We start from the raw sequence: 27,950 nt of genomic DNA, 5'->3' as shown, positions 1-27,950 counted from the left end.
GCGCGCCCCCCGGCCGCAGCCGCACAGGAAGCACAGGACACGCGTCTGGTCCAAGTCAGAAGTGTCTCGTTTAATATCTCATCAGCTTTACAGGGTTACAATTGTCTTAAATATTTCTGGAGCTTAAATACAATCTGAATAATGTTATAAAATGTAAACTTTCAGTGTTCTTTAAGTCTCAAAATCACACTTTTTTTTTTTGGTCTTTTTGTCTTTTTTGCCTTTAACACCTTAATGTTCTGCAGACTGAAATCCGTAGGGGCGGGGCGGGCAGGGCGGGGCGGGGCGGGCGGGGCGGGGCCGGGCCCGGCCGGAGGTAGAGCAGGTTCGCCTTTGTTTAAAGTTTTTTTTTTTCTTTTACCTGAGTTCAGACGTGGTCCCCACGCCACCGGACAAAGACCCCAGAGGAACTGAAATTTTACAGGATCGAGAATGCAGGCTGAATTTGTGTGTGCCAAGGGAAGAAAAAAAAAAAAAAGAAAAGAAAAATCGGGGAAAAACAGAGCCAGGGGGCCTGCGCGGGCGGGGCTCTCCGCAGCGGAGCGCGCGCCGCCCGGCCCTCAGCGGTTACAGAAGATTCTAGAAGCAGTCGGAGCAGGGGTTCCCACAAGCCCTCTTCGCCCTGAGTTTTGTGGGGAGCCCCATGGTTCTGCCCAGGGTCCTGGTGGGCAAGGCACTGCCTCTCCCCCAGCCGTGCCAACAGAGGGGCGCTGAGCCCACCCCAGCGCCCCCCAGCAGCAGGGCGTGGCCAGGGCCTGGCGGTGGGGGCACTGGGCGGGGGCCCCTGAGGCAGGGCGGAGGGCCCCACCCTTGCACCTGCAGGGGCTCCGGTCAGCGGGCGCCCCGGAGCGGTTACAGCAGGCCAGGTCCCCTGAGTAGAATCCAGCCCTGGACACCCCGGGCTGGGCGGCGCGCACGGCACAGGCGCGCCAGTCCCCAACACGCACACGGGAACACACACACACACACACCCAGTGACATGTGACACGCGCCCGGGCACGCGCCCAGCCTCCCAGGGAGGCGCGGGGCGCGGCGGGCGGGAGGCGCGCGCCCCGGCGCGGTTTTTGGCATCAAAGTCAGACCTGAGGTAGAAATGTGCAGCGGACACAGCCCCCCCCCGAGGCCAGCAGGGCCCGAGGGCCGCCGGCGAGGCGGGGGCTGGGGGGACCCCCGTTTCCAGGACGATTGTGCTGCGGCGGGCGGAGGGAGACCCCCGGGGCCCTGAGACGCTCCGGAGGCGCGGGTTCCGGGGCCACGGCACGGGCGCGCGGGGAGGAGACGTGAGAAAGTCGGGGTGCGGGTGCTCGGGGCGCCGCGGCCCCGCCCCTCGCCCTGAGCTGGGCCCGGCCCCACGACGCCCCCTCCCCTGTCCCTGAGTCGGCGCGGGGCGCACGGTGCGAGCTGCGGTTCTGGCCCTGGGCGCACACAAATATAGAGATATATAGATATATAGATACCCTCTTCCTAAGGCTTGACCCGAATAAAATATTTACAAAGCAGACCCCACAACCTCTTAAAACCCTAGAGTTTGAACGTTGCTATTTCGTTAAAAAAAAAAAAAATTAGAAGAAGAAAAGTAGTTCCCAAGCAACAAGTGGGCGCGCGTCGGCGGCTCGGGCGTCCCGCACCGGCCCTGCGCGCTGGACGGACGAGGTGGCCGGGCCGCCGGTCCTCGCTCTGCTGGGCTCCGAAACCTGAGACATTCACGTGGGCCTGCTTCCCGCTTTATTAAACTCTATTTGTATATATTCTCTTTCCTTTTTGGCGTCAGCTGTGGCTCCGTCCCGGCCCGAGGGGCAGACCGAGGGCGGCGGGCGCAGGGCAACGCGGTTAAGGCAACGAATTACTTGAGGTAGAAGAGGTGGCGGGCGCGGGCAGCCCCGCAGGCCCCGCAGGCCCCGCAGGCCCCGCAGGCCCGCCCGCAGCGCCGCTGGTCCCGCCGGCTGCGCCCCGGCCGCCGCCGCCGCCGCCGCCTTTGCTGGGGGCCGAGGGCGCCGCGGGGGCCGGCGGCTGCGCGAACAGCACTCCTGTGCGGGGACAGAAGGCCTGGTCACGAGGGCGCAGAGCCCGCCCGGTCTCCCCAGGACCCGCCCTGAGACCCGCCCGGTCTCCCCACCTACCCGGCTGTCTGCGCACACGACCCACACTCGTGTGCATACGCAGCGCAGGGACTCAGACGTGTACACACCCATCCAGACAAGCGCGTGTGCACACGCGCACACACAGCCGCTCCACCCCGGGAGCCCACGCAGCACCTGCAGGGCCGCGCTGACCGTCCAGGCGTCTGGGCACCCAGGCTGCCCTGTGCCAACAGCACCCCCTGGTGGCCAGCACCAGGGTCAGCCTCACCACTCTTCAGGGGAACACCGGGCAGTGGCCAACCCAGGCGAGTGAGCCCGCGCTGAGCCCCCCAGGGTGGGCAGTGGCCGCTTCGGCGAGCGAGCCCGGCTCGGGCCCGCGCTGAGCCCCCCAGGGTGGGCTGTGGCCACCTCTGCGAGTGAGCCCGGCTCGGGACCGCGCTGAACCCCCCGGGGTGGGCTGTGGCCACCTCTGCGAGTGAGCCCGGCTCGGGACCGCGCTGAGCCCCCCGGGGTGGGCTGTGGCCGCCTCCGCGAGCGAGCCCCCCCAGGGTGGGCAGTGGCCGCCTTGGCGAGCGAGCCCGGCTCGGGACCGCGCTGAGCCCCCCGGGGTGGGCTGTGGCCGCCTCCGCGAGCGAGTCCGGCTCGGACCGCGCTGAGCCCCCCGGGGTGGGCTGTGGCCGCCTCCGCGAGCGAGCCCCCCCAGGGTGGGCAGTGGCCGCCTTGGCGAGCGAGCCCGGCTTGGAACCGTGCTGAGCCCCCAGGGTGGGCTGGGCCGCGCTGAGCCCCAGGGTGGGCTGTGACCGCCTCGCTGAGCCCCGGGGGTGGGCTGGGCCGCGCTGAGCCCCGGGGTGGGCTGTGACCGCCTCGCTGAGCCCCGGGGGTGGGCTGGGCCGCGCTGAGCCCCGGGGTGGGCTGTGACCGCCGCGCTGAGCCCCGGGGTGGGCTGGGCCGCGCTGAGTCCTGGGGTGGGCTGGGCCGTGCTGAGCCCCGGGGTGGGGGGTGGGCTGGGCCGCGCTGAGCCCCGGGGTGGGGGGTGGGCTGTGACCGCCTCGCTGAGCCCCGGCCGCGGCGGGTACCTGTGTACATGATGCCGTTGATCTCCACCGACATGCTGATGCTGTTGCTGCCGTTGGCGCCGGTCAGGCTCGCGGCTGGGTCCTGGCGGCTCTCGGAGGCTGCGGGAAGACGCCCGCCCGCCACTTATAACCAGGAACGCCCCGGCGGTCTCCCCCGCACCGAGATCGCAGCGGAAGGCACTGCGCCCATCCCCGGCGCATACAGCAGGTGCTCAGACCACATGTCACCAGTGCATACAGCAGGCGCTCAGCTGCATCCATCCCCGGTGCATACAGCAGGCGTTCAGCGATGCCTGTCGTATGACAGTGTTCCCTATCTGCACACCTACCTCGCCTCATTCTTTTCTACTTTCTATTATTTGTTTGTAAGACAAGAGCTGGAGGCAGAGGGACACCTCCGTCCGGGGTTCCCCACCGGGGGCCCAGGGTGTGTGTGGGGGACGCGGCCCTGTCCAGTGTCCCAGGGTGTGTGTGGGGGACGCGGCCCTGTCCAGTGTCCCAGGGTGTGTGTGGGGGACGCCCGGCCCTGTCCAGTGTCCCAGGGTGTGTGTGGGGGACGCCGCCCTGTCCAGTGTCCCAGAGTGTGTGTGGAGGACGCCCAGCCCCGTCCAGTGTCCCAGGGTGTGTGTGGGGGACGCTCGGCCTGGCCCAGTGTCCCAGGGTGTGTGTGGGGGACGCCCGGCCCCGTCCAGTGTCCCAGGGTGTGTGTGGGGGACGCTCGGCCCGGCCCAGTGTCCCAGGGTGTGTGTGGGGGACGCGGCCCTGTCCAGTGTCCCAGGGTGTGTGTGGGGGACGCGGCCCCGTCCAGTGTCCCAGGGTGTGTGTGGGGGACGCCCGGCCCCGTCCAGTGTCCCAGTGTGTGTGTGGGGGACGCCTGGCCCGGCCCACCCCATGCCCCGCCCCCATGCCCCGCCCCCCCGCACCCGCCCAGGCCCACCATCCTGCCCCAGCCTGCGCCCCGCCCACACCCTGCCCCCCCCCCCGTGCCATGCCACGCCCCCACACCCTGCCCAGGCCCACCCTCCTGCCCCGCCCGCCCGTGCCCCGCCCCCGCCGCGACCTCGGCTGCTGATGCGGACGCTCATGGGCAGCTGGGCGGTCATGGCCAGGAAGTTCTCCTGCAGGGCCCGCTGCATGAGCCGCTGCTGCTCGTCCGCCACCAGCGCCATCTTCTTCTCGGGGGGCGCCCCGCACTCCAGCTTCTCCCGCAGCTGCTCCAGCGCCGCCGCCTGCGCCGCCACGGCCGCCTGGGCCGCCACCGCCTGCACCGCCGCCGCCTGGGCCGCCACCACCGGGTGGCCCGCCAGGGAGACGGGCAGGCGGCCGGGCACCGGGATGGGGATGGCCGAGTCCTCCTCTGCACGGAGAGCGGGGGGGGGAGAGTCAGTGACCGCGGGGGGGGGCAGAGAGTCAGTGACCGCGGGGGGGGGGGCAGAGAGTCAGTGACCGCGGGGGGGGGGCAGAGCGTCGGTGACCGCCCAGGGAGGGGGGGCAGAGCGCCAGTGACCGCCCAGGGAGGGGGGCAGAGCGCCAGTGACCGCCCAGGGAGGGGGGGCAGAGTGTCAGTGACCGCCCAGGGAGGGGGGCAGAGAGTCAGTGACCGTAGGGGGGGGGCAGAGAATCAGTGACCGTAGGGGGGGGGCAGAGAATCAGTGACCGCGGGGGGGGGCAGAGCGCCAGTGACCGCCCAGGGAGGGGGGCAGAGAGCCAGTGACCGCCCAGGGAGGGGGGACAGAGCCCCGGTGACAGCGGGGGGGGGGGGCAGAGTGCCAGTGACCGCCCAGGGAGGGGGCAGAGAGCCAGTGACCGCCCAGGAAGGGGGGGCAGAACGCCGGTGACAGCGGGGGGACAGAGCATCAGTGACTGCTGGGGGAGGGGGGACAGAGCGTCAGTGACCACGGGGGGGGGCAGAGTGCCAGTGACCGCCCAGGGAGGGCCGGTGACAGCGGGGGGGGTAGAGCGCCAGTGACTGCCCAGGGAGGGGGGACAGAGCGTCAGTGACCACGGGGGGGGGGGCAGAGTGCCAGTGACCGCCCAGGGAGGGGGGACAGAGCGCCGGTGACGGGTGGGGGCAAGTCGTCGGTGGCCGCCCAGCGGGGAGCCTGGGCCGCAGGCTGACCGGGGCTCGGTGGCAGGGTGGGAGGCGGGCACCCGGCGGGGGTCTCCCACAGGCTCCCGGGAAGCGTGTCCGGGAGGTGACGCGGGGGTTTCCTTTACTAAGAATTATTCTTGTTCTCCGAGTTACTTTAAGAGAACTCCCACACGCTGGTCACTCCCCAAACGCCCAGCCAAGGCCAGGAGCTCTGAACTCCTCGCAGGCTCCCGGTGCCTCCCAGGGTCTGCCGTCGGGGGCCCGGGGGCCCGGTGTCTCAGCCACCAGGCCAAACGCCTCCCCGGCAAAGCTGTCTTTACCCACGTCTCCAGGCGCGGCCACAGCCACAGCCAGAGCGCCCCACGGCCCGCCTGGGCGCAGCCGCCCGCCTGGAGCGCCCATCACCCCCCCACAGACGACATGGGCGCCCGTGTCCTCGGGGGTCCCACCCAGGGCTGCACGCTGACCCTGCACCGTCTCTGCCCCCGACTTCCTCTGCGCCTGCTGGGCTCCCCAGCCCGGGCCGGGCCCCGGAACGAGTGAGTTCTGAGCTGTGTTCCAGTCTCCCGGGAGGGAGCCCCTGCACCGGGCCTCCAGGTCGGAGTGCTCAGCCGGCGGGAATGAGTGGCAGAGGCGAACCAAGGCCACGGGCGAGACCCCGGCCCCCAGGTCTGCCCGCTCCTCATCTCAGGGCCCTGGGCGGCAACCGGACCCTCAGCCCTGCCCAGGGAAGTCTCTGGAACCCCGGCACGGCCATTCGCCCGAGGCAGGGAGGCCCAAGCCATCCACTGGTGATGTCTGCATGGACAGGACAGCTCCTGGGAGGGTCAGGGGCTCCGACCGAGCCACACGGCCCTCTGCCTGGTGAGCGGGTTCTAAACCCCAACCCGAAAGACCGCGGTGATCAGCTAGCAATGTCTACCGGGCACATGGAGCCAGAAAAGAGCAAACAGAACTGGATCAATGCTAACACCGATTAGCAATGCCTGAATGGGCTCAGTTAATAATGCCTATCTCGGTAGACAGAAAAACAGCGATCAATTAGTAATGTCTGCACTAGCACAGAGCGCGCCTCTTTTTCCTTCCTCTTCACTGCTTTTTAAAATGCACTTTCTGTATTACGTCTGTAACTTTGCCTTAGGACAGAACTGGGGAAGACACTGGCTAACCTCTGCCTGCCAGCGCAGACACAGATGGGGACTTGGGGTTGACTGGTGATGTCTGCCCGGGCACAGTGGAGACACAGACAGGAACACGGGGTTGACTGAGATACAAGATGGGGACACGGGGTTGACTGGTGATGTCTGCCTGCCAGTGCAGACACAGACGGAGACTCGGGGTTGACTGGTGATGTCTGCCCGGGCACAGTGCAGACACAGACGGGGACTCGGGTTTGACTGGTGATGTCTGCCCGGGCACAGTGGAGACACTGACGGGAACACGGGGTTGACTGAGATACAAGACGGGGACTCGGGGTTGACTGGTGATGTCTGCCCGGGCACAGTGGAGACACTGACGGGAACACGGGGTTGACTGAGATACAAGACAGGGACTCGGGGTTGACTGGCGATGCCTGCCCGGGCACAGTGCAGACACAGACGGGGACACGGGGTTGACTGGTGATGTCTGCCTGCCGGTGCAGACACAGACAGGGACTCGGGGTTGACTGATGATGTCTGCCCGGGCACAGCACAGGGTGACCGGCAGCTGTCTTGCAGGCCAGCTGTCTTGCAGGCCAACGGGGGCGGTTACCATGGGTTGCCACCCCCCACACCTGCTGGGACCCAGGCCCAGGCTCCCTACCTTTCTTGATCTTGGGGGCCGGGGCGACGGGGCTGCCGTTGGTGCTGGTGGCCAGGCCCAGGGAGGACACGGGCAGCTTGGGCGAGTAGGCGAAGAGGGAGCCCCCGAAGCCCTGGCGCCGGCCCTCGCGCCGGTTGCTGTCGATGGCGGCCTGGAGCTCGCTGGGGCTACTCAGACCCCGCTTCTCACACTCGTAGGGGTACAAGTACTTCATGTACCTGCGGGAGGCAAGCGGCGGATGGCACCGGACGCCCGCCCCCGCCCGCCCCGCAGCCCCCGCCCGCCGCCCCCACGCACTGGGTCCGCAGGGTGAAGGCGGCGCTGGTGATGGAGGTGGGCAGGTTCAGGCCCTTGGTGATCTCGCGCCACAGCTTCCGGTTGATGACCTCCACCAGGCCGCCCTTGTCCGTCACCAGCACGTACAGCATGAAGAGGTCCAGCACCTGCTTGGCCATGATGGGGATCCGGTTCACGGGCGTCCCTGCGGGCGAGGGGCCAGGCTGAGGCCGGGGCGCGGGGCGGCGTGCCCGGCTCTCCCCCGAGAACCGCGGCCCAGGTGGGCTCCCGGGGCGCATCTCTGCCTGGGCGGGGGTCTCTCCAGGAGGGGCGCGGGGACAAGTGCCAGAACTTCCCTCTGGTCTCCCGGGAGAGGGCAGGGGTCCACCCTGCAGGTGCCCGCCTGGGCCTCCGCCCGGCCTCCCAGTCGCTGGCTCTCAGCTCGGCGGCGCCGGGGACCGGAGAAGCCACCGGCTCAGGTACTGTGGGCCCAGTACTCCACCCAGGATACAGCAGGCGCTCAAACATGGTGAAGACGGACCGGCCTTGTCCCAGCCACAGCTGCTGACCGCTCGCCCCGTGGGGGAAAGCTGACTGCCCAGGTAAGGAAACTGGGGCTCCCCCTTCAGGACCCCAGCCCCAGCCCCTGGCCGCAAGGCCCAGGGCAGCACCCCCATGAATGGGGGAGACCCCAGGGGCACAGGGACCTCGGACCCCAAACTCCCAATTCCGTTTCCCAGCCCAGGAGGGAGAGGCAGCCCCGCGTCCAGGCCACGGCTGTGTCCAGGCCGCCCCTCCCCGCTCAGACACGGGGAGCCCCAGGGCCTTCTGGGAGGTCGGGTGGTGGCGGGGGAGGGGGAGGATGTTTATAGAAGCCAGGGCCTGGTGGGGGCCCAGGCAGGAGTGAAGGGGAGGGGCGACCTGTTGTCAAGGAAACAGTATGGCCGCAGAGGAGGGAGGGGCCGGGCAGGACCCCTCCCCTCATTCCCAGAGCAAAGCGACCTCTCCCCCATCTGGGGGCGGAGGGATTCTCGGTCCCCAAGGCGCCCGCTCCCGGGAGTCCGGTCTGTAGGCGTCCTGCCGCCGCTGCCCCCACGGGGCCCCCAGCCTCACTTCTGCAGCACCCAGGCACCACGCCAGGCCCGGGGCCAGGACAAGGGCTCGCGCTGGTCTGGCTTGGAGGCCCCAGCAGGGGCTGGGGGGCTCTGGCCGGTGTGGACGTGATGATAAGAGCGTGGCCATCTCTCTGGCCACACCAGGGGCAGCAGGGCTGGCTGGGGCGATAGCGCGGGCCCGCACTCCTGGCCGCGGCACGGGAGGGGTTAACCCGGAGGCCGCCGGGCAGAGGGGTCCGGAGGCAGCAGCCCCCCTTCCCCTCCTTCCCTTCCTGTGTTTACAGAAGCCAGGGAGGGGCGGGCAGAGGCCTGGACAAAGCCGGCTGTGCTGGGCTGGGCACGGGCGGGACGCAGGGCGCAGCCGCCAGGGTCTCCCCTCCCGCGGAGGGGTCTGGGGGTGGGAGGAGCCACCCAGAGGGGGCGCGGTGCGTCCCCGCCTCCACCTGCGCTAGGCTGGGGCCAGGCCCCTCGCCCCCTCTGAGCCCTGGTCTGCCCGGGCCTAGGACACCCCTACCTGGACACCTGCCCGGGGGTGGTCCCAAGTCCACCTCGCGGCAGCCCAGCCGGCACACAGCAGGCGCGCAGTAAGTGCGCGGTAAACCGGCGGCCTGCGCTCTGCACTGCAGGGGGTCCGTCCTAGCCCCTCACTTGCCCCCCCCCCGGCCTAATCCTGCGCCCCCAAGCAGAGGCTGCCCCGGCCACCTGTCGGCCCCACTCTGGGGGTCCTGGAGCGACAGCCTCTCCCCTCCACTGCACCCTGGGTCTCAGGGTAGGGGGCCCCCGAGACCCACAGCCATCCGTGCCCCCCAGACGTCTCTGCCCCATGACTCCCCAGCCATCTGCCCCGTGCCCCCCAGACGTCTCTGTCTCATGCCTCCTCCATCAGACGTCTGCCCTGTGCCTCCTCCATCAGACGTCTGCCCCATGCCTCCTCCATCAGACGTCTCTGTCCCGTGCCTCCTCCTTCAGACATCTCTGCCCCATGTCTCCTCCATCAGACGTCTCTGCCCTGTGCCTCCTCCATCAGACGTCTGCCCCATGCCTCCTCCATCAGACATCTCTGTCCCATGCCCCCTCCATCAGACGTCTCTGCCCTGTGCCTCCTCCATCAGACGTCTGCCCCGTGCCCCCTTGACGTCTGCCCCATGCCTCCTCCACCAGACATCTCTGTCCCGTGCCTCCTCCATCAGACGTCTCTGCCCTGTGCCTCCTCCATCAGACGTCTGCCCCATGCCTCCTCCTTCAGACGTCTCTGCCCCATGTCTCCTCCATCAGACATCTGGCCTGTGCCCCCCACGTCTGCCCCGAGCCCTCGGCGGGGGGGGCGCTCACCTCGCTTCTGCATGAAGCTGAACAGGTCGTCCAGGAACTCCTTCCGCTTGGGGTCTCCATCCAGCTCGTACAGCTGTGGGCACACAGGCGGCGCGTCAGCCAGGGCCAGGGGTCCCGGCCCCCAGGACCCTGCAGGCCCACGAACTGGCCCTGGGGGTCGGTGAGGCAAAACACCCAAACCAGCTGGAACCTGTCAGCTGGGGGCAGAAGCCAGGGGCCAGGTGTGGGCAGGGCCGGCTGCCCCTCACCTCGTCCACAGTCCTCCCCTAGTCGAGTGGGCAGGACCTCACTTGGGGACACGCCTGGGCCCCCAACAGCAGCTACCCAGGCTCCTCGGCGAATGACCAGGACGGCCACCATGGACGCCCCGGGCTCTCCCAGGGGCCCCAGCTGACCAAGCTCCTCTGCACACAGCAGTCATCGGGCGAGGCCCGCTCCTGCCGGGGACCATCAGGGCCTCAGTGTCTGTCCCCGCTGCCTGCCCTGGGTGGCCCGGCGAGACTGGCCGGCCCGCATTCCTCGGCTGATTTACGCTGGCCAGGGAGGCCCACTCCCCTTCAGCGCCGGGAGGCCAGCAGGTACACAGCTGGCCGGGGGCGGCAGGTCCCACGGGCTGCGGGCACGCGTGCGCACACCCGAGAGCCACCCGCCGAGCTGCTGCGGCCCCCGTCCAGTCCCGAGCCAGGACCCTCGGGCGTTTGCTTCCCGTCCAGGGCGCACACACAGCAGCGGCTTCGCAAGTCAGCCGTGACTCAGGGACAACGTTGGGGGCGGGTCACTGCCATCCCGGCCCACGGCCAGAGCCGGGTCTGCACCCAGACACAGGGAAGCGGCCCCTCCTGGAGGCAGAGGCTGGGGGGGGGGGGGCAGGCACAGAGCCCTCCTGAACGGGGGAGCCTCTGGTGCGGCGGGTAGAGCCGGTGCCGGCCCCGGCTGCTCCGCTCCCAGCCCAGCTCCCTGCTAAGGCGCCTGGGAAGGCAGCAGGCGGTCGCCCAGCCCCTGCACCCACACGGGAGAGACCGGGGTGAGCTCCCGGCTCCGGCTCCGGTCTGGCCCAGCCCCGGCTGTTGTGGCCGCCTGGGGAGGGACCCGGTGGATGGGAGACTCCGGCAGCAGCAGCAGGCCACAGACGCCTGGGAGTCCCGGTTCCCGCTTCCCGGGCCGGCCCGGCCGAAGCAAAAGGGGGTGTGCGACGCCCCTGGCCAAACGGCGGGGCAGCAGGCCGGGGCAGCGCTCACTCAGACCCCGTGCACCGGGCACTGATCCCAGGCCATAAAGGGGCACGGCGGAGGCCTCTTTAATGGCACGGCTGGCGGCAGTAAAGGCCCCGGCGCTCCCGGTTCCGCTGCCCTGCGGGGTGCATCCCGCCCCGGCCAGCTGGCGGGGGCCACGGGGATGGGGGGATGGGGTGGTGTCTAGACGCCCCACGGCAGTGTTCAGGCCCCCCTTGTGGGCCACTGCGCTGGACAGGCTCTGAGGTCGCACCTTGCAGGCCTCCCCCGCTGGGGTTTCAGCGGCAGACCAGACAGCCCCGAGGGGGCCGGACCCCAGGCAGGGCTGCGGCAGGACCGCCGACCCCTCCGGCCACCCCAGCCTCCCCGGCACCCACACTCTGGTCCCAGGCTCAGCGGGACCCCTCTGCAGCCCCCGAACGGGGCCAAGCACGTGGCTGTCACTGGGGAAACGCTGGTGCGGGCGGGCCCCGTGGGCCCCCACCCAGGGCAGCACCTCAGGCGAGGCTGGGTGGGGGCTGGCGGCACCCCGCGGGGCTTCCTACGCACACACACCCCCGGCTCCCGCAGGCCTCTGCGCCCATTTCACAGGAGGGGAGACTGAGGCCCAGGAAGGGGAGCTGAGCTGACGGGCAGGTGGGCTTCTAACACCCTGCCCCCACCCGGGCCTCCGCACTGCAAGGCCGCTCCCCCTCTGCTCCCACCTTCCCAGAGGCCCCTTCTCCCCCTCCGCACCACCCCGCCCGTCCCCTCCCCTGCTGGGGGAGGAGAGAGGCGCCCAGGGCTCAGGTGTGGCTGTGGGGCAGGGACAGGGCGGGAGGGAGAGGAAACACCAGAAACCCCCCATCCCCCCCAGCCAACAGCAAACAGGAAATTCTTGTTTGTGGGGGCGGGGCTATAGCCCTGACCAGCGAGTCCCAGGACCCTGGGTGTGTGTGGGTGGTGGGTGGGGGTGTTTCTCAGCCACCTGCAGGGCCGGAAGCCCCCTCATGAGCCCCGGGGCTCAGCCCTGGCTCGGGACCCCTGCCCAGCCCGCCCGCTGCAGCTCCGGGAGGCAGGTGCAGACTGGGGACAGCCGGCCAGCTGTTGGGGGGGGCCCGCAGTGCCCAGCCCGCAGCAGCCCCCTCCCCAGGCCCCGCTGACACCCACGGGCGGCTGCACCCGCCCCTAGCAGGGCCCCACCTGGGCAGTCACGCCAGTTCCCAGCGCCCGCCCGCCCCGGGGGCCCAGGGGCGGCACCCGGCCAAGGCCGAGGGGCCCCTGCTGTAAAGAAACCGCCCGGGAGGACCTCGGCCCCCACCCACCCCCGCACTCCAAAGTCCAGCCGCGGTCTCCGTCTGGAACAGTGGCCCGGCTGGGGCCGGGGGGGCAGCCCTGACCTCCAGACCCCAGGAGGCAGAGCCCTGGAGGCCAGGGAGAGGCAGGCAGGCAGGGACCTGGCCCGGCCCAGAGGCACCGGGCACTGGGGACGCAGGCCCTGCTGGGAATGAGCGAGCGAGGGCCGCGTGGGCCTGGGCTCGCTCCCGTCTCCCGGAGTTCGTGGAAACACGCGTGGATTGAAATTCAGATAACGGGGAATGAACCCAGGTGAACGGCCGGGGGCTGCGTCGCCACATTGTGCAACGGTTTTCCACCGTCCTCTCCCGGGACATTCCCCGCCCCCCCACCCCCGGCCCTGGTGAATCCACTTCCTGTCTGGATCGGCCTGGCCTGGCAGCTTCCCGTGTGCCGGCGTCGCCGCGGCCCCTGGCTGTGCGGTGCTCCCTGGATGCTGGCCGGCCACAGTGACCACCTGCTGTGGGTGTGAGGGCACGGGTGCACCCACCCTGTGGCCCCCCCATCCTCACCCCCGTGAGATGCGGATGAACTGTCCCCCCAGCCCCCGTGAGATGGGGGTGAACTGTCGGCCGGGGGCCCTTCCCCCAGCCCCCGCGAGATGGGGGTGAACTGTCGGCCGGGGGCCCCTTCCCCCAGCCCCCGTGAGATGGGGGTGAACTGTCGGCCGGGGGCCCCTTCCCCCAGCCCCCGTGAGATGGGGGTGAACTGTCGGCCGGGAGCCCCTTCCCCCAGCCCCCGTGAGATGGGGGTGAACTGTCGGCCGGGGGCCCCTTCCCCCAGGGCCTCTGCACCTCATGGCCGCTGGCCCTGCAGCCCTGCTCCGAGCCGGGCAGGACTGGCTCTGGGAACGCCTCCCGTCTGCCCCCCATGAGACCCCCATGCAGGCGCCGCAGGGTGTCGGGTGCCAGGTCCCCCTCCCCAGATAAAGCCCTGGCTATCAGGCACCCGGAGGCCCAGGGCCGCCCGCCTGCTATGACTCAGCACTGAGCCGCTGTGGGGGGGGCAGGTAGACGGGGTCCCTGGGGAGCCCCTCCCTTCACACAAACACCCACGCTGGGCCCACACCCCTGGGGAGACTGACGGGGTCCACGCATGGCTGGTGGCCAGGCTGCCGGACACCCCAAGGCTCATGGCCCGGCAGGAACACGCAGAGGGCACGGAGGCAGGGCGGGGCTCCCCAGGTGGAAGGATCCAGAATGAGGGGCCTCAGTTTACCCAGCAGGGAGGGAGGGCCCGCGGCTTTCACGATTCAGGCTTTCGCCATTTTGGGAACTCCCAGGACTCTGGGAGGAGGAGGGGTGGGGGAGGAGGAGGGGGAGGGGGCGGCGGCGGCAGAGCCAGGCGCATGGCTGCGGGGGGCAGGGTCAGCCTGCAGGGCGGCCCCGAGCACTTCCAGTCCAGGCCCGCGCTTGATACTGTCCAGGGAGCCCCTGGCCGGCCAGGGCACGAGGCAGACGGTGGCGGCGCTGGGGTCTGTCCCCGAGGGAGGCCCCGAGTGATGTGCGCGGCCGCGGGCCCTCCCCCGCCCTCCCGGGCGCTGCCGGCCGCGAGCCCCCCCCCCAGGTGCACCTGACCAGCCGGGGGCTCCCCGAGCCGCGCGGCTCTTTCGTTTCCCGTCAGCTCCGCAGGCGGCGGGGCCTCCTGGACACAGATGCGGCGCCGGCCTCGCGGGAAATTGGGGAAGTGATTCTGGGCAGGGCAGAGACATCTGTCCCCTTGGCCACCCCCACGCCCACCGGGCCCCGGGTCCCCTCTCCGAAAACACACAGCGCCCCACCCACGAGAGCGAAATTAGTACAAAGACGCTCCCAAAACGGCCGCAGGCGTGGCCCGGCGCCGGCCCCTGCTCCGGGTTTCCGGACCCCTCTCCCCCGCCCCGGTCGGCCAGTCCCCTCCGCTGGGTGCGCGGGGACGCTGCCGTCGGCTGCCAACCCCTCCCATGGGTGGCCACACGGAGGCCCGGGGATGACTGGCGAGCCTGGGGCTGCCCCCTGCCCGTGGTCTGGCCCCGAGCAGCCGAGCAGAGGCACTGGGAGGACCCAGGCCGGGCCCCGGGACCCCTCCGCGTGCAGCGTGGGAGCCCAGGAGGGCCGCCAGGACACAGCAGGAGTTGCTGGACCGCGGAGAGCCCCCCCCCCAGCGCCACTCCCGCCCGGCCACTGGCCTCGGCCTCCGTCTGGGTTCCCTCTGGCCGGGAGTCCGCCCCGCCTGCAGGCGCTGGGAGAGACCCACGGGGGCAAACTCCCAGCCCAGGTCCTCGCACTCACACCCAGCCGGGCGCTCCCACCCCAGCCACGTCCACGGACAGACACGCAGCCCACCCCAGCCTGGCCCGAGACGGCCTCCGGGAGGGCCCCTGCAGGGCCAGGCTGGGGACAGAGCCACGGCACGGGTCGCTCTGGCCGCCGGCCCGCGGGCAGCAAGCGCTCCGCCCGGGGCGCACAGCTGGTGCCACCACATGCCCCGTCCGTCCACTCCCCACGATGGCCGCCGGGAGGGCGGGCGGGGGCTCCCCACCAAGCCGCTGCTCGGGACACCACGTCGGGTGCCCGGAGCCTGGCTCCCTCTGAACGCACACCCTGGCGGTGGCGGGTGACGGCTGGCTCGAGTCTGTGGGTCCCCACCACCCACGGGGGACACCCGGACGGGGCTCCCAGCCCTGGCTGTTCAAGGCGTTCGGGGGCAAACGAGGGGACCGAGGGACTGTCCCGTCTTGCTCTGTCGCTGTGCCTTCCAGCGTGCATGAGATGAAAACTCTGCCTGTCTGAACATGGCCCCTGCCTGGGGGGGGGGGGGGCCGGGGCTGAGGCCGAGGCAGGAAGGGAGGGCGGCTGGCGGGGGTGCACCGGCCGCCGAGCGCCGGACGCAGGGGCAGCCCCGGGCCCCGCCTCCCTCCCAAGAACAGGTGCCAGGCGCTCCCTGCCCGCCAGCCAGCCAGGCGCGTGGACGGGCGGCAGGGGCCGGGGAGGGACAGGCCCAACGCCAGGCAGGACGCTGGCTGGAGCAGGGGCCACGGCGGGTGTGGGGAGCGCCCAGTGCGCAGGGCCAGGGCACGGCAGTTAGGATGGACTCACGGCCGCGCCTCCCCCAGGGAAACCCCGCGAGGCCACCCTGGCCCAGCCCTCCGCACTGCCCCTGGTCTCTCCTGGCCCCCAGGGATGCCTGGCACACGGGGGGACGCACACGGGCACACGCGTGTCCGACACACAGACATGGCACCCGGGAAGACCAGGGCCAGGTGGCACACAGGGACTCAGGACCAGGGCCGCTGCCCTCCCCCGTCCCACGGCCCTGCCGGCCCCCGGTGGCCAGCGCACGCCACACTCTGCGGCCTCGCCATGTGCCAGGACCCCTCTGTAGTCGGGGACAAAGGTCCTGGGGCCGCAGGCAGGACTGGCCACAGCGGCCACTGCCGGCGCCCCTGGGCTGGGCCCAGCCTGACCACTGACCCCGCGAGGCCCGTCCCGAGGCTTGGCCACGCGTCCAGCCGGGGCCCGGATTCCCCGGGGTGACCCTGCCTGTATCCCCTGTGCCCGGGAGGTGGGAGGGCCGCAGCCCGAGACCCCCGCCCAGCCCTGACCGCAGGGGCGAAGCTGCGTCCCGGGGCCTTCAATGGGCAGATCAGTGACCGTTTAACCTCGTGACCCCCAATTGTCCTCCAGCCGTGTGCAACCAGGCGAGGGAGAAGGGGCGGGCTGCCCCACCCCCGCACGCCACCCACCGGGCCGGGACCCCGATGGCTCCTCCACGCGGCCTGGACTCCCCTGGGCGGGCGACAGCGTCTCCGCCAACACAGGGAGGCGTCCGGCGGGCGCCCCAAGTCCAGCGTCCACTTCCGGGTGGCCCGGGGGTGGCCAGCGGGGCATCTCGGGGTTGAGGGCGTCCCGGGGACCTGCGCGCGGGCAGCCGACCGGACCACTGACCCGGACGGCAGGAGGCTAATGGCTAACACGCTCTGGGGCCGGCGGCCAGTCACGGGCACAGGGCTCCAGCCGCCCCGCGCGGCCCGGCACACGAGTGCGCACACAGCGAGCCGGATGGCCGACACGCGTGTGCTGGCAGACACCCGGGCTCCAGCCACCCTCACGCGTGTCCACACCGCAGGACACTCAGCCCTCGCGGGCGCCTGAGCCCGGCCCGCATCCCCGCCGCACCGGGCGGCAGACGCCGCGCTCTGCCCGCGTGTGTTATTAGAAAGCGTGGGGCGGGGCCGGCGCTTGGCAGTGGCCGTGGCGGCGGTGACCCCGCGGGCCACCCGGGGGCCAGATAAGGTGCTTCCGGCTGAGTCAGCGCGGCTCCCAGGGCTGGCACGGGCCGGGGCACCGTGCCAGGGGCTGGCGGGCAGGCACCCTCGCCGCGCCCGCCGTGGCCCAGCTGGCTCCTTGCCAACAGCCACAGCGGCTTTGATGAGGCAGCGGCTGGGGGGCGGGGCCCCAGGAAGACACAGACACAGGAGCTGGCCCCTGGCCCGCTGGGCAAACACGTATCCCAGCCACGGGCACACGGTGCCCGCCGGCACGGGGCCCTGACCCCAGGCCCTGAGCCGCAGGCCGTGCCCTCTGCCCAGCACCCCCACCCAGCGCCTGGACCACTGACTCTCCCACTCCGGGCTGGACACAGGCTCCGAGAGGGTCCTCCCAGCCCCTCTCCCCCGCCCGGCTCCAAGAGCTGCTTTTCCCCAACGTCTGCCCCCCCACTTCACCTTCCGGCCACGCTCTACCAAGGAGCAGGCCCTGCCTGCTGCATGAGCTTTTACGTATCCTACAAAACCCCAGCTGCAACGCCCCTTCCTCTAGCGCAGCCCTGACCCCTCAGAGCTGGGAGCCCCCATGTCCAGCTCTGGTTCCCACCACCAGCTGGGGGGCTCCTGCACAGAGCGAGAGGATGCTGGCCCTGCTCCCCAGCCCTGGCACTTCCACCCCACCCCCGTCCCAGCCCCTGTCCCAGCCCAAGGACAGGGAACGGGCAGCAGGAAGCAGAGCAGTCAGACAAGGCCTGACCCTGCGGCTAAGAAGGGGACGGCCCAGGTGCTGGGCCCTGCACCGCCTGGCAGCCTCCTGGCTGCAGCCCAGCCCCACCGCTCCGGCCATCTGGGGACCGGCCCAGCGGATGGAAGGCCTCTCTCCAACTCTGCCTTCAAATAGACACGTCGTAAAAGAAAAAAACCATCAACACACATTTCCCATCATCAAAAAAGCTCTTTAAGCTGTAAAAACCAGAAAGACGGAGCCAGACCCCAACCTGCGGCTGAGCGGACGGGCGCCGGGGCCAGGGCCGGGGCCGGGGTGAGGCCGAGCTGGGCTCCTGCGCCCCGGCGCTCTCACCGCCGCCTTCCTTGGGGCACCGGCGGGAAGCAGGGTGGCCGGGACTCGAACCCAGGCCTCACACGGACGCCAGCGTCCTCAGTGACACCGTAACCCAGGGCGCACACCACCAGCCCCGACCCCCCACAGGTAACGGACGCCAGCCACGCCCACGAGGACGAGGACGGAGCCGCCGGCCAGCCACGGCGGGAGCAGCCCTCCCGGCCCAGCGTGGGGCCACCAAGGGCCCGGCAGCCCCACTCCCTGGCGTCCCCACAGACGCACGGAACAAGAGGCACCAGCAGCCCGGGTGTGCGCCCCTACGGGAGCAGGGCAAGGCTCGGCGCGCCACGCGTGCCCCGGGAGACAGACACGGGCCACACGCGTGGTCCACGCACACGGGGAGCAGCCAGGAGCAGGGGCGAGGCCCCGACACGTCACGCGTGCCCAGGGAGACGCAGACACAGAGCCCACGCGATGTCCACGGGGACAGGAAATGACTCGCGGTCCCTGGGGCAGCAGGGAGGCCGGCTAGCAGGGGCGGGGGTTCCTCGGGGGGCAGTGAGAGCCCCGAGGCCGCCCCGTGAGGACCCCAGCCCGCGGGCGCTCCAAGGCCAGGACGCGGCCCAGGGGCCCGGCCAAGGCGGCTCCCAGCTGTCGAGGACCTGCGGGCGGAAGCCAGCCCGGGCCCTGCCAAGAGCCGGGAGGAAGCTGCGGGGCCGGTGCCAAGCGGCGGCCGCCGGCCAGGCTGCCACGTGCCAGGAAGACAGTGGGGCGGGCGCCAGAGTCAACACGGGCTCCAGCCAGCGCCCGCAGGTGCCCGACCGTCACCGACCGGCCACGATCCCCGCCGGCCCCGGCCCTGGCCCCCGCCCGGCACAGCTGCTCCACAGCGGCCGCCCCGCCGCCCCGGCCGGGCTGTGAGCCCCCGGGACCCCTGCCCACCTCTGCCTCCGGCTGCACAGAGACCCGCAGCTGACACGGAGCCTGCTCCGCACGGGCGGGGTGCACAAGGACCCCGAAGGTGGCCCCCGCCCGTGGGGGGGCACCAGCTCCACCCCTGCCCCGGCCCGGAGAGCGCCTCCCGCTGGGGCCTGGCCACGCCCAGAGCTGGCCGCCTGCCCGCCTGGCACCGCCGCTCTGAGTGCCCACGCTGCCACCGCCTGGGGCCACTGCGGCCGCCACGGGACCCAGACACGGCCTGGACCGGCCACCATCTGCAACCCATCTGCCCGACCTCAAAGGCCCCACGGCCCGCCGGGGAGGACACGGCGGCCGCTGCCCCGCCCGGAGCCCTGGAAGTGGCCCGGGGGTCCCCGAGCCCGCCCCGTGCGGCCGTCCCCGCACCCAGGCTAGTGTAGCTGGCGCGTGGGTCCCCCGCCCCACGGCTCCCACGGCCGCGGGGCTGCTCCGGGGCCCTGGACTCCAACACGGCCACGGCCGGCCGGACCCCGACCCGGACCGCGACCCCGACCCCACAGACTTGCAGCCCGCGAGAGCCGCGCGCGCAACCCTCCACGCGCCAACGACCTACACGGACGCCACGCGCCGCATTACCTGACGCGACCTGACGCGCCGCGCCACTCCCACGGCGGAGCCGGCCCTGCCCCGCGCCATCCTCGGACGTGCACCGAGCCCCGGCGTCACGCGACCCGGCGTGACGTGGCGTGACGTGGCGTGACCCGACGTGACGCCTCGCGGCCCCGGCCGGCGCCCCCCACCCCTGCCGTCCTCGGACGTGCACCGAGCCCCGGCGTCACGCGACCCGGCGTGACGTGACGCGACCCGACGTGACATGACACGGCCGGGCGTGACGCGCAGGACCCACAGCGGAGCCGGCCAGTCCCCGCCATCCCTGACCCCATGCAGCGCCCCCGCCCGGCCCGGCCCGGCCGCCCACCTGCTTGAACTGCTCCTCGTACGTCCAGTCCCCGTGGTCCGGCGGCTGCAGCGGCGGCGCCGAGTGGGCAGCGCCCCCGGGGTGCGCCGGGCCGGGCCCCGGCCGCTCCTGCCCGCCCAGCGCCCTGGGGAGGCCGTCGCCGCGCAGGCCCGGGGCCGGCGGGGCCTTGCGGGGGAACAGGGCCGCGGCGCCCAGCCCGGCGGCGCCCGGGGGCCCCAGGCCCTCGTCCTCCTCCTCCTCGTCCTCGTCCTCCTCGTCCTCGTCGTCGTAGTCCTCCTCGTCCTCGTCCCCCAGGTCCTCGTCCAGCTCCTCCTCGGCCCACCTGGGCTTCCTGGGTGGACACGGAGCGGCTCAGCGGGCGGGCGGGCGGCAGCTGCGGCCCAGCCCCCCCCACGCAGTCCACACTCGCAGCGTCCACCCCCTCCCCATGCAGTGTCCACACTCGCAGCGTCTACACTCGCAGCATTCACCCCCCTGCCCATGCAGTGTCCACACTCGCGTCTACACTTGCAGCGTCCACCCCCTCCCCACAGCGTCCACACTCACAGCGTCCACCCCCTCCCCACAGCGTCCACACTCGCAGCGTCCACCCCTCCCAGCCTCCCTCCTCACACAGTCCACACTCACAGCGTCCACCCTCTCCCCACAGCGTCCACACTCACAGCGTCCACCCCCTCCCCACAGCGTCCACACTCGCAGCGTCCACACTCACAGCGTCCACACTCGCGTCCCCCCCACGCACTGCCCGTGCACACGGGGCTGGGGCCACTCACAGGTTGTCGTCGGAGCCCACGGCCCCCGGGAGCCCTTCCCTGCCTCGGCCGGGCGGGGCGGGTGAGCCCGCTGCCCCCTCCTGGGCCCGGTCCTCGTCCTCAGAGCCGGGGGGGTCCTCGGAGCCCCCCGGGCTGGGCGGGTGCCCCAGGCCGGCGGCGGCGGCCCGCATGGCGGCCAGCGCGGCCATTTGTGCCCGCTGCATCCGGGCGTGCTCCGGCTCTCGGTCCTCGTCCGGGGCGGCCCGGGCCCGGGCGGGGGCTGCGGCGGGGGGCTCGGGGGGCTCCTGCTGCCGGGCCTCCAGCTCCTGCCGCGCCCGCTGCTGCTGCTGGCGCTGCAGGAGCGTCTCCATGACGGCCTGCAGCTTCATGGCCCTGCGGGCGGGGCCGCCCCGGGCACCGGGGGTGGGCGGTGGGGGCGGCCCCTGCGGGGAGGGCGCCCGGCCGCACTGCAGCGTGGGGGCCTCGGGGGAGCCGGGGCAGTGCAGGGTGGCGGGGGGCGGGGGCGGGGGCCGCCGGGCTCAGGCCGAAGGCTCGTGGGGCATGCCAGGGGCAGCCTGCGGGGGGCGCTGGGGGGCCGCAGCTGGCATCCGGCTCACGCTGGCGCTTCCAGGAACCTGCGGGCAGTGGGCAGCGGGTGAGACCCTGCCCCAGCTCCCCCTGCCGCCACCCTGCGAGGCCCTCCGGGGAGATCTCGCACCCAGGCTCACCAGGATGGAAACCTGGCGGCAGAGGCACCTGCCGGCCCCATTCGCCCCTCCGCGCCCCCCCAACTCCCAAGGGCCTCCACGCCCCACCCCACGGGGCCACTGAGAAACGTGCCGGCGGGGGGTGCCTGCCCTATGGCTTCACAACAGGGACCCCGCCTCTCCAGCTCTGATTGGCTGCAGCCGGCCGGGCCCTGGAGTCTCTCCGTCGGGTTCTGGTTCCAAGTTCTAGATGCTGCTGTGGTCAGCGTGGTGGGGAGACCACGGTCCTGACCCCAGAGAGAACGGAGACCACGGTCCTGACCCCAGAGAGAACGGCCGCTGGGTGGGGAGACCCCCCCACCCCAGAGAGAACGGAGAGACCCCCACCCCAGAGAGAACAGAGGCCACCCCCCACCCCAGAGAGAACAGAGGCCACCCCCCACCCCAGAGAGAACAGAGACCACCCCCACCCCAGAGAGAACAGAGACCACCCCCCCACCCCAGAGAGAACAGAGACCACCCCCACCCCAGAGAGAACAGAGACCACCCCCCCACCCCAGGGAGAATGGGGAGACCACCCCCCACCCCAGAGAGAATGGAGAGACCCCCCACCCCAGAGAGAACGGGGAGACACCCCCACCCCAGAGAGAACAGAGAGACTCCCCCACCCCAGAGAGAATGGAGAGACAACCCCAACCCCAGAGAGAACAGAGACCACCCCCCTACCCCAGAGAGAACGGGGAGACCACCCCCTACCCCAGAGAGAACAGAGAGACTCCCCCACCCCAGAGAGAACGGAGAGACCACCCCCCACCCCAGAGAGAACGGAGAGACCCCCACCCCAGAGAGAACAGAGGCCACCCCCCACCCCAGAGAGAACAGAGACCACCCCCACCCCAGAGAGAACGGAGAGACCCCCACCCCAGAGAGAACAGAGACCACCCCCACCCCAGAGAGAACGGAGACTCCCCCACCCCAGAGAGAACGGAGACCACCCCCACCCCAGAGAGAACAGAGACCACCCCCCCACCCCAGAGAGAATGGAGAGACCACCCCCACCCCAGAGAGAACAGTCGGCGGGTGGGAAGACCACCCCACCCAGACCCCGAGCCCACTCCAGCCGGGGCTGCACTGCCCGCCCCCCTCAGGGGTCATCATCCCCAGCCTCAGTTTCCCCACCTGAAACTTGGAGGCCAGGGCCCACAGCACTGCAGTCCAGTGGGTGCTGACACAAACTCATGGCCCCAAGGGTGGGCACAGGGTGGGCACCACACAGGCATCAGGGAAGGAGGCCCTGGGAGGGCGCCCATCTTACATTCAGGGAAAACTGAGGCTGGGGTCCCTGGCCTGAGGACAACCTCAGAGCCCCCCACCCTCTGCAGGGGGTGCTACCTCTGGGGCCAGGCCCCCACTGGCCGGGCTGCCCACAGAGCAGCCCCAGCGGGAATGCCCCGAGCCCCTAACTCAGGGGGTGAACGCAGGGGAAGTGGCAGCAGAGGCCCGGGCAGCTGACCCCTGCGGGCGTGTCTGGTGACCTGGCTGGACGCAGGGGCCTCTCCATGTGGCCCCCCCAAGCAAGGGTCTGGAGGGCCCTGCAGAAGCCACAGGGAGCCCCCAGGCCCACATCCCCGGGGCTTCCAGCCCAGGAGAGGCAGGTGGGGGTGGTCAGCTGGCAGGCCAGCGCCCAGCCCCCCAGCGGCCCAGTAAAATGCTGAGGGGCCATTTCTGGCCCCGGCTGGTCTGGTGCGCCGCCCCTCCCCCACCTTTGACAACTTCAAGACAAGCCCCCCCCACGGAAGCGCTCCAGGCGACCCCCCCTCGGGGGGGGGGCAGAAGGAAGAGGCCGGAGGAAGCCACTGCCCCCACCCCCTCCAGGCCTGCTGCTGGGTTTAATGACCCTTCCGGGTCGGCGGTGGGGGAGGGGAGCAGGACAGGGCCACGCTGGGGCCGTGGAGGGGGCAGGCTGGAACCCCAGGGGCCCCCCCAGGCCAGGCCAGGGCTCCCCACGGCCGCCATTAACCCTACGCTGGAGACGCCCACCCCCTCCAGACCCCTCCCCCCAAGAGCCCTTTGTCCTCGGCCCCCACCCCCACTTCTTGACAGCCCCACGGGAGAGCCATTCCTAGGCAGGGCCCGGGCGCGGGTGGTCGCCGGGGCCCGGCTGGGCGGGGGGCGGGAGGGATGCGGGGCCACACCCTCCCCCCCCAGTGCCCGGGGAGAGAGGTCACCCGCCCGGGCCGGGCCTTGCAAAACTCGGTTATTTAGAGTTGTGCAAGGCTGGGGCCGCGGTGGCGAAAGGGGCCCCTCGCTGCACGGAGGGGCGGGGGGAGGGGCGGGGCGGAGCGCTGGGGAGGGGGCTCGTAAAGTGGTGGGGGGCGCTCCCCGGAGGAAGCGAGAAAAGAAAAACTGAAGAAGAAACGAGACGCCAAAAACCCCGGTCCGGCGCGTGAGGCTTCTTGGAAAGAGGCCGATTTGCATGGGGGGGGGGGGGCGCGCCCCGGCCCCGAGCCGCTCGAACGGAAGAAAATGGGCAGCCGGGCGCTCGCGGGGCTGACACCGCGCGCCCCACGGCCCCTGCGCACGCAGCGCCGGGCCGGGGTCTCCCAGGGGACCCCCGACAGCCCCGGGCCGGGGCCCTCTGCGAACTCCCGGGAGGGCTGGGGTGCGGGGTCTCGGGGACCGGCCCCAGCCCCGCGTCCCCGGCGCACACCCGACACCGGGGAGCGCACGCGAAATAAAAGCGCGGGCGCAGCCCCCCGCGCGCGCACGGGGCCCGTTTCCTTCCGCCGAGCGCGGGGCGCGCGCCCCCGCGCCCCCCGATCGCCGCCGCACGCCTCTGCGCCCGGGGCCGGGGGTGAGCTCCCCCGGAGGGGCGCCGGGACGACCTCGCCCACCTGGGCCGCCCACCCCACCCCAGCCCCCCGCCGCCCCGGTCCTGGACCCCTGCCCGCGCCTGCGCCCAACGTGGGCACCCTCGGCGGCACCCCGCGCGCGCGGCGCCCACCCGGGCCCGGACCGCCCCGCGCCGCGCGCCCACTCACCGCGCGCCGGCCGCGCCCGCGTCTCCGCCGCTGCGCCCGCCCGGCCCGGGCCTCGCGCCGCCCCTCCCCCACCGGCGCGCCGCCCCGCAGACAAATCACCGGGTGACAAATCGCTCTCAGATGCAAATACCTCGCCGGTGATTCAGCGCCGCGGCCGGGACGCGGGAGGGCTCTCGCCAGGCCCCCTCCCCCGGCCCCGCACGCCCGCTCGCCCTCGGAGCTCGGCCGGACCGCGCGCGGCCGGCCCGAGGGGGTCAGGAAAGCGGGCGGCGCGGACGCCAATTTTCAGGTCGCGGCCCCTTTAAATGATAATAAATAATGAAAGGGAAGGGGAACAGCGCGCGGACGCCCCGCCTCCCGCCCAGGGACCGTGGGCAAAGTGCGCGGCGCGGCGCGGAGCGCAGAGGGTGCGGGCCGGGCCGGGAGGCCGGCGGAGGGGCGGGGGTGGGGCCTGGGCGCGCGCGCTCCGGGGCGGGGGCGGGGAGGGACCCGGGGAGGGACCCGGGCCAGAGACCCTCTCCCCTCCTCGCGCGCGCCGAAGGCGGTGGAGCGCTCGACTCAGAATTTCTCCCCTGCCCCTGAGGCTGAGCAGCCGGACCGGTGGCACTTGGCCCCCCGGCGGCCTCGTTGTCCAAGTCCGTGAAATGGGTTTTGAGGACCCGACGAGGGCCGGGACGGGGCGGAGCGGGGGCCCCGCGGGGTGTGCGAGCGGCTGCGGGGCTGAGGCGCGACCCCCGCCCGGACCCCGGCCCTCCCGCCTCTGCGGCCGGTCCATTTCGCAGATCGGCAAACAGAGGCGCGGCGCTGGGTGCGGGGTCCGGAGCGCTGCGCTCCAGGCGAGACTGAGCCAGGGTGCGCCCTCTCCCCCCCCGGACTCGGAGCCCGGCGGCCCTCCCTGCCCTGCCTCCGGCGGCGCCGCCCCCTCCCACTGCCACCCCCCTCCCCGGGATTCCGACACCCCCGGGAGTGGGTGCCCCAGAGCGGCCCCGCACCCCCGGCCTTCCAGCCTCCACGCGGCCCCAGCAGTCGGCACCCGGGGGACAGGTGCGGGAGCCCCCGACCCCCCTCCGCTTTTTGTCCGCGCGGTGGGCGTGGCTCCGGCAGCACGACCCCGCCCCTCGGCGGGCGGGGAGTGGGTGGGGGGCGCAGAGCCCCGCTCCCGGGGGGGGGTGGGGTCCCGGGGAGGGAGCAGATACCTGTCACAGACCGCTGGGCTGCGGCTCCGGGCGTGGGGGCCTCGACCCTCCCCGCACACCTGGGCCCCTCCAAGACCCCCGCCCCGACCTCGCGGCGTCCCAGCGGCAGGAAGTGGGAGCCCCGGCGTGGACAGCACCCCGCCTCCTCGTGCCCCAGGGCCTGAGGCTCCCCGTGCACACCGGGGCTCCCTGACCACACGGGGCTCTGTCCACACTGGGCTCCGTCCACACCGGGGTTCTCTGACCACACCGGGGCTCCCTGTCTACACCGGGCTCCGTCCACACCGGGCTCTCTGACCACACCAGGCTCTGCCCACACCGGGCTCCGTCCACACCGGGGCTCCCCGTCTACACCGAGGCTCCCTGACCACACCGGGCTCTGTCCACACCGGGACTCCCCGTCTACACCGAGGCTCCCTGACCACACCGGGCTCTGTCCACACTGGGCTCCGTCCACACCAGGCTCTCTGACCACACCGGGCTCTGTCCACACCGGGGCTCCGTCCACACACCGGGGCTCTCTGACCACACCGGGCTCCGTCCACACCGGGGCTCCCCGTCTACACCGAGGCTCCCCGTGCACACCGAGGCTCCCTGACCACACCGGGCTCCGTCCACACCGGGGCTCTCTGACCACACCGGGGCTCTCTGACCACACCGGGGCTCCCTGTCTACACCGGGCTCCGTCCACACCGGGCTCCCTGTCCACACCGGGGCTCTCTGACCACACCGGGGCTCCCTGTCTACACCGGGCTCCGTCCACACCGGGCTCTGACCACACCGGGCTCCGTCCACACCGGGGCTCCCCGTCTACACCGAGGCTCCCTGACCACACTGGGCTCTGTCCACACCGGGCTCCGTTCACACCGGGGCTCCCCGTGCACACCAGGCTCCGTCCACACCAGGCTCCGTCCACACCGGGGCTCTCTGACCACACCAGGGCTCTGTCCACACCGGGGCTCCCCATGCACACCGGGCTGTGTCCACACCGGGGCTCTCTGACCACACCGGGGCTCTGACCACACCGGGCTCCGTCCACACCGGGCTCCCTGTCTACACCGAGGCTCCCTGACCACACTGGGCTGTGTCCACACCGGGGCTCTCGGCCCACACAGGGGCTCCGTCCACACCGGGGCTGCGTCCACACCGGGGCTCCCCATTCACACAAGGACTCTGTTCACACCGGGGCTCCCTGACCACATCGGGACTCTCGGTCCACACCGGGGCTGCGTCCCCAGCTCGGCCGCGGACCCACACGGAGACATCGCTTTCATTTCTTCCGAAAGAAGGGATGCCGGCCGCAACCGCGGCAAACACGCGCGGTCAGCACCCTGCGCGGCGTGGACTCGGGACGGGGTCGCGGGGCGTGGACTCGGGACGGGGCCACCCAGGCGCACCTGCACGCCCGCGGAGCCCCGGGGACTGCACCGCGCAGCCGGGCACCGAGGAGCGGCTTCCCCGCGGGCCCCGGGGACGCCCCCAGCCCCAGCCGCGCCGGGCCGCGAGGGGCGCGGGGACCCTCCGCGGGGCGCGCGCGCCCCCTGCCGGGCGGCTGCGAAACCACACGCGGACGGACGGGGCCGACGGGGTGGGGCCTGGGACGAAGCCCCGCCCACCAGGCCGCAGCCCCGCAGGTGTCCGGCAGGGGGCGCGCTGGCGCCAGAACGCGAATTTCGCTGGGATCCGGACCGCTGGAGAAGGGAGCTTCCGGGGAGCCACGCGTGGCTGCTCCCGGCACGGGAATATCCCACACAGGCGCTTGCACTGTGCGTTATACGTAAAGCATTCGACTAAAGCTGCTCCTTGGGTATCTGCGGCTCCAGCGACTCCAAGTCCTGCCCAACCCACCAACCCCCCCCAGGGGGCACCTGCCCCTGCCCTGCCCTCCCACGCCAGGACCCACCCAGACACCTCTATGGCCCAGCCGAGGCCCCTCCCAGGCCTGGTCCTGGTGGCTCCAGAGTCCTCAGGCCGCCTGGGAAGGCCCACACCCCTTGCCCGGAGCCCGGCCAGCCCCCCATCTGCAGACTGACCGCCCGGGGCCCTGGCACCGGCGTGCACCCCCTCCCCTGGGCTCCTCCCCACCCCAGCTCAGTTCCTGTTTCCTGGATCACCTCCTCCAGAGAACCCCCACCCTACCCGCGCCTGGGGCAGGCTGCCCGGTGTGCTGGGGTCACTTTGCCTCTCCACTCGCTGCCCCGCCCCCCAGGGTCGGCCAGAGCGCTCCTCACCCGGATGCCTCGCCAGGGCTTTTACTTTAGTTTTGAAGGTGTTGCTTATTCGCGAGCGAGGCTGAGTGACACAGACGGCCGGCGCCAGAGTCCCTGGCCCCTGGCTCACTCCCGGAGCTCCATCCGGGCCCGCAGGGCTTGAGCCGGCACTGCTGCCCGCAGGTCTGCCTGGGGTGTCCGGCGGGAAGCCGGAGCCGGAGCCGGAGCCGGCTGAGTCGCTCCGTGTGTGCACGCGTGTGCTCCGTGTGTGCACGTGTGTGCTCCGTGTGTGCATGTGCACGTGTGTGCGTGCAGTTCTCTGCTCCCCAGCGGCGCTGCTCAGCTGTGCTCAGTCCCAGGACTCCGTCACCGCGAGAGGCCACAGGGACACTCGCGTCTCCCACGTGGCTCTGGGCCCCACCCCTCCCACTCAGCTCGGGGCTTCTTGAACCACACCCGGGGCTGGCAGCGGCCGGCCGGGGCTGCGGTGTGGAGT

The 27,950-nt window shown here is 71.8% G+C and overlaps 1 protein-coding gene across 4 annotated transcripts; it reads right to left on the bottom strand.

Annotated features, from left to right (window-relative positions):
• Positions 1-49: 49 nt before the first annotated feature.
• On the bottom strand, positions 50-24,358 carry ARID3A (AT-rich interaction domain 3A). Of its 4 annotated transcripts, none has more exons than XM_051841866.2 (9): positions 24,179-24,358; positions 20,322-20,935; positions 19,549-19,879; positions 9,776-9,848; positions 7,350-7,533; positions 7,053-7,270; positions 4,218-4,514; positions 3,158-3,256; positions 50-2,027 (listed from the first exon to the last, which is right to left on the bottom strand). In XM_051841866.2, exons 2-9 carry the CDS (start codon positions 20,687-20,689, stop codon positions 1,831-1,833), a joined length of 1,767 nt encoding a protein of 588 aa, XP_051697826.1. In that variant the 5' UTR covers positions 20,690-20,935; positions 24,179-24,358; the 3' UTR covers positions 50-1,830. The 4 variants fall into 4 exon arrangements, with proteins under 4 accessions (XP_051697826.1, XP_051697825.1, XP_069914554.1 ...); XM_051841865.2 differs by having other exon boundaries at positions 24,049-24,182; XM_070058453.1 differs by lacking the exon at positions 24,179-24,358 and adding an exon at positions 21,141-21,385.
• Positions 24,359-27,950: the final 3,592 nt, after the last annotated feature.

Source organism: Oryctolagus cuniculus, chromosome 16 (assembly GCF_964237555.1).
Source record: "Oryctolagus cuniculus chromosome 16, mOryCun1.1, whole genome shotgun sequence".
Classification (NCBI taxonomy): domain Eukaryota; kingdom Metazoa; phylum Chordata; class Mammalia; order Lagomorpha; family Leporidae; genus Oryctolagus; species Oryctolagus cuniculus.
This window is presented reverse-complemented; position numbering and strand designations above follow the sequence as displayed.

Excerpts from the sequence above, each read along its gene's own strand:
- ARID3A (XM_051841866.2), bottom strand. The coding sequence starts at position 20,689 with ATGAAGCTGCAGGCCGTCATGGAGACGCTCCTGCAGCGCCAGCAGCAG. Across the intron at positions 4,515-7,052 it reads GGCCCCCAAGATCAAGAAAG|AGGAGGACTCGGCCATCCCC; the intron begins GTAGGGAGCCTG and ends CTCTCCGTGCAG. Across the intron at positions 3,257-4,217 it reads CGTCCGCATCAGCAGCCGAG|CCTCCGAGAGCCGCCAGGAC; the intron begins GTCGCGGCGGGG and ends GTCTTCCCGCAG.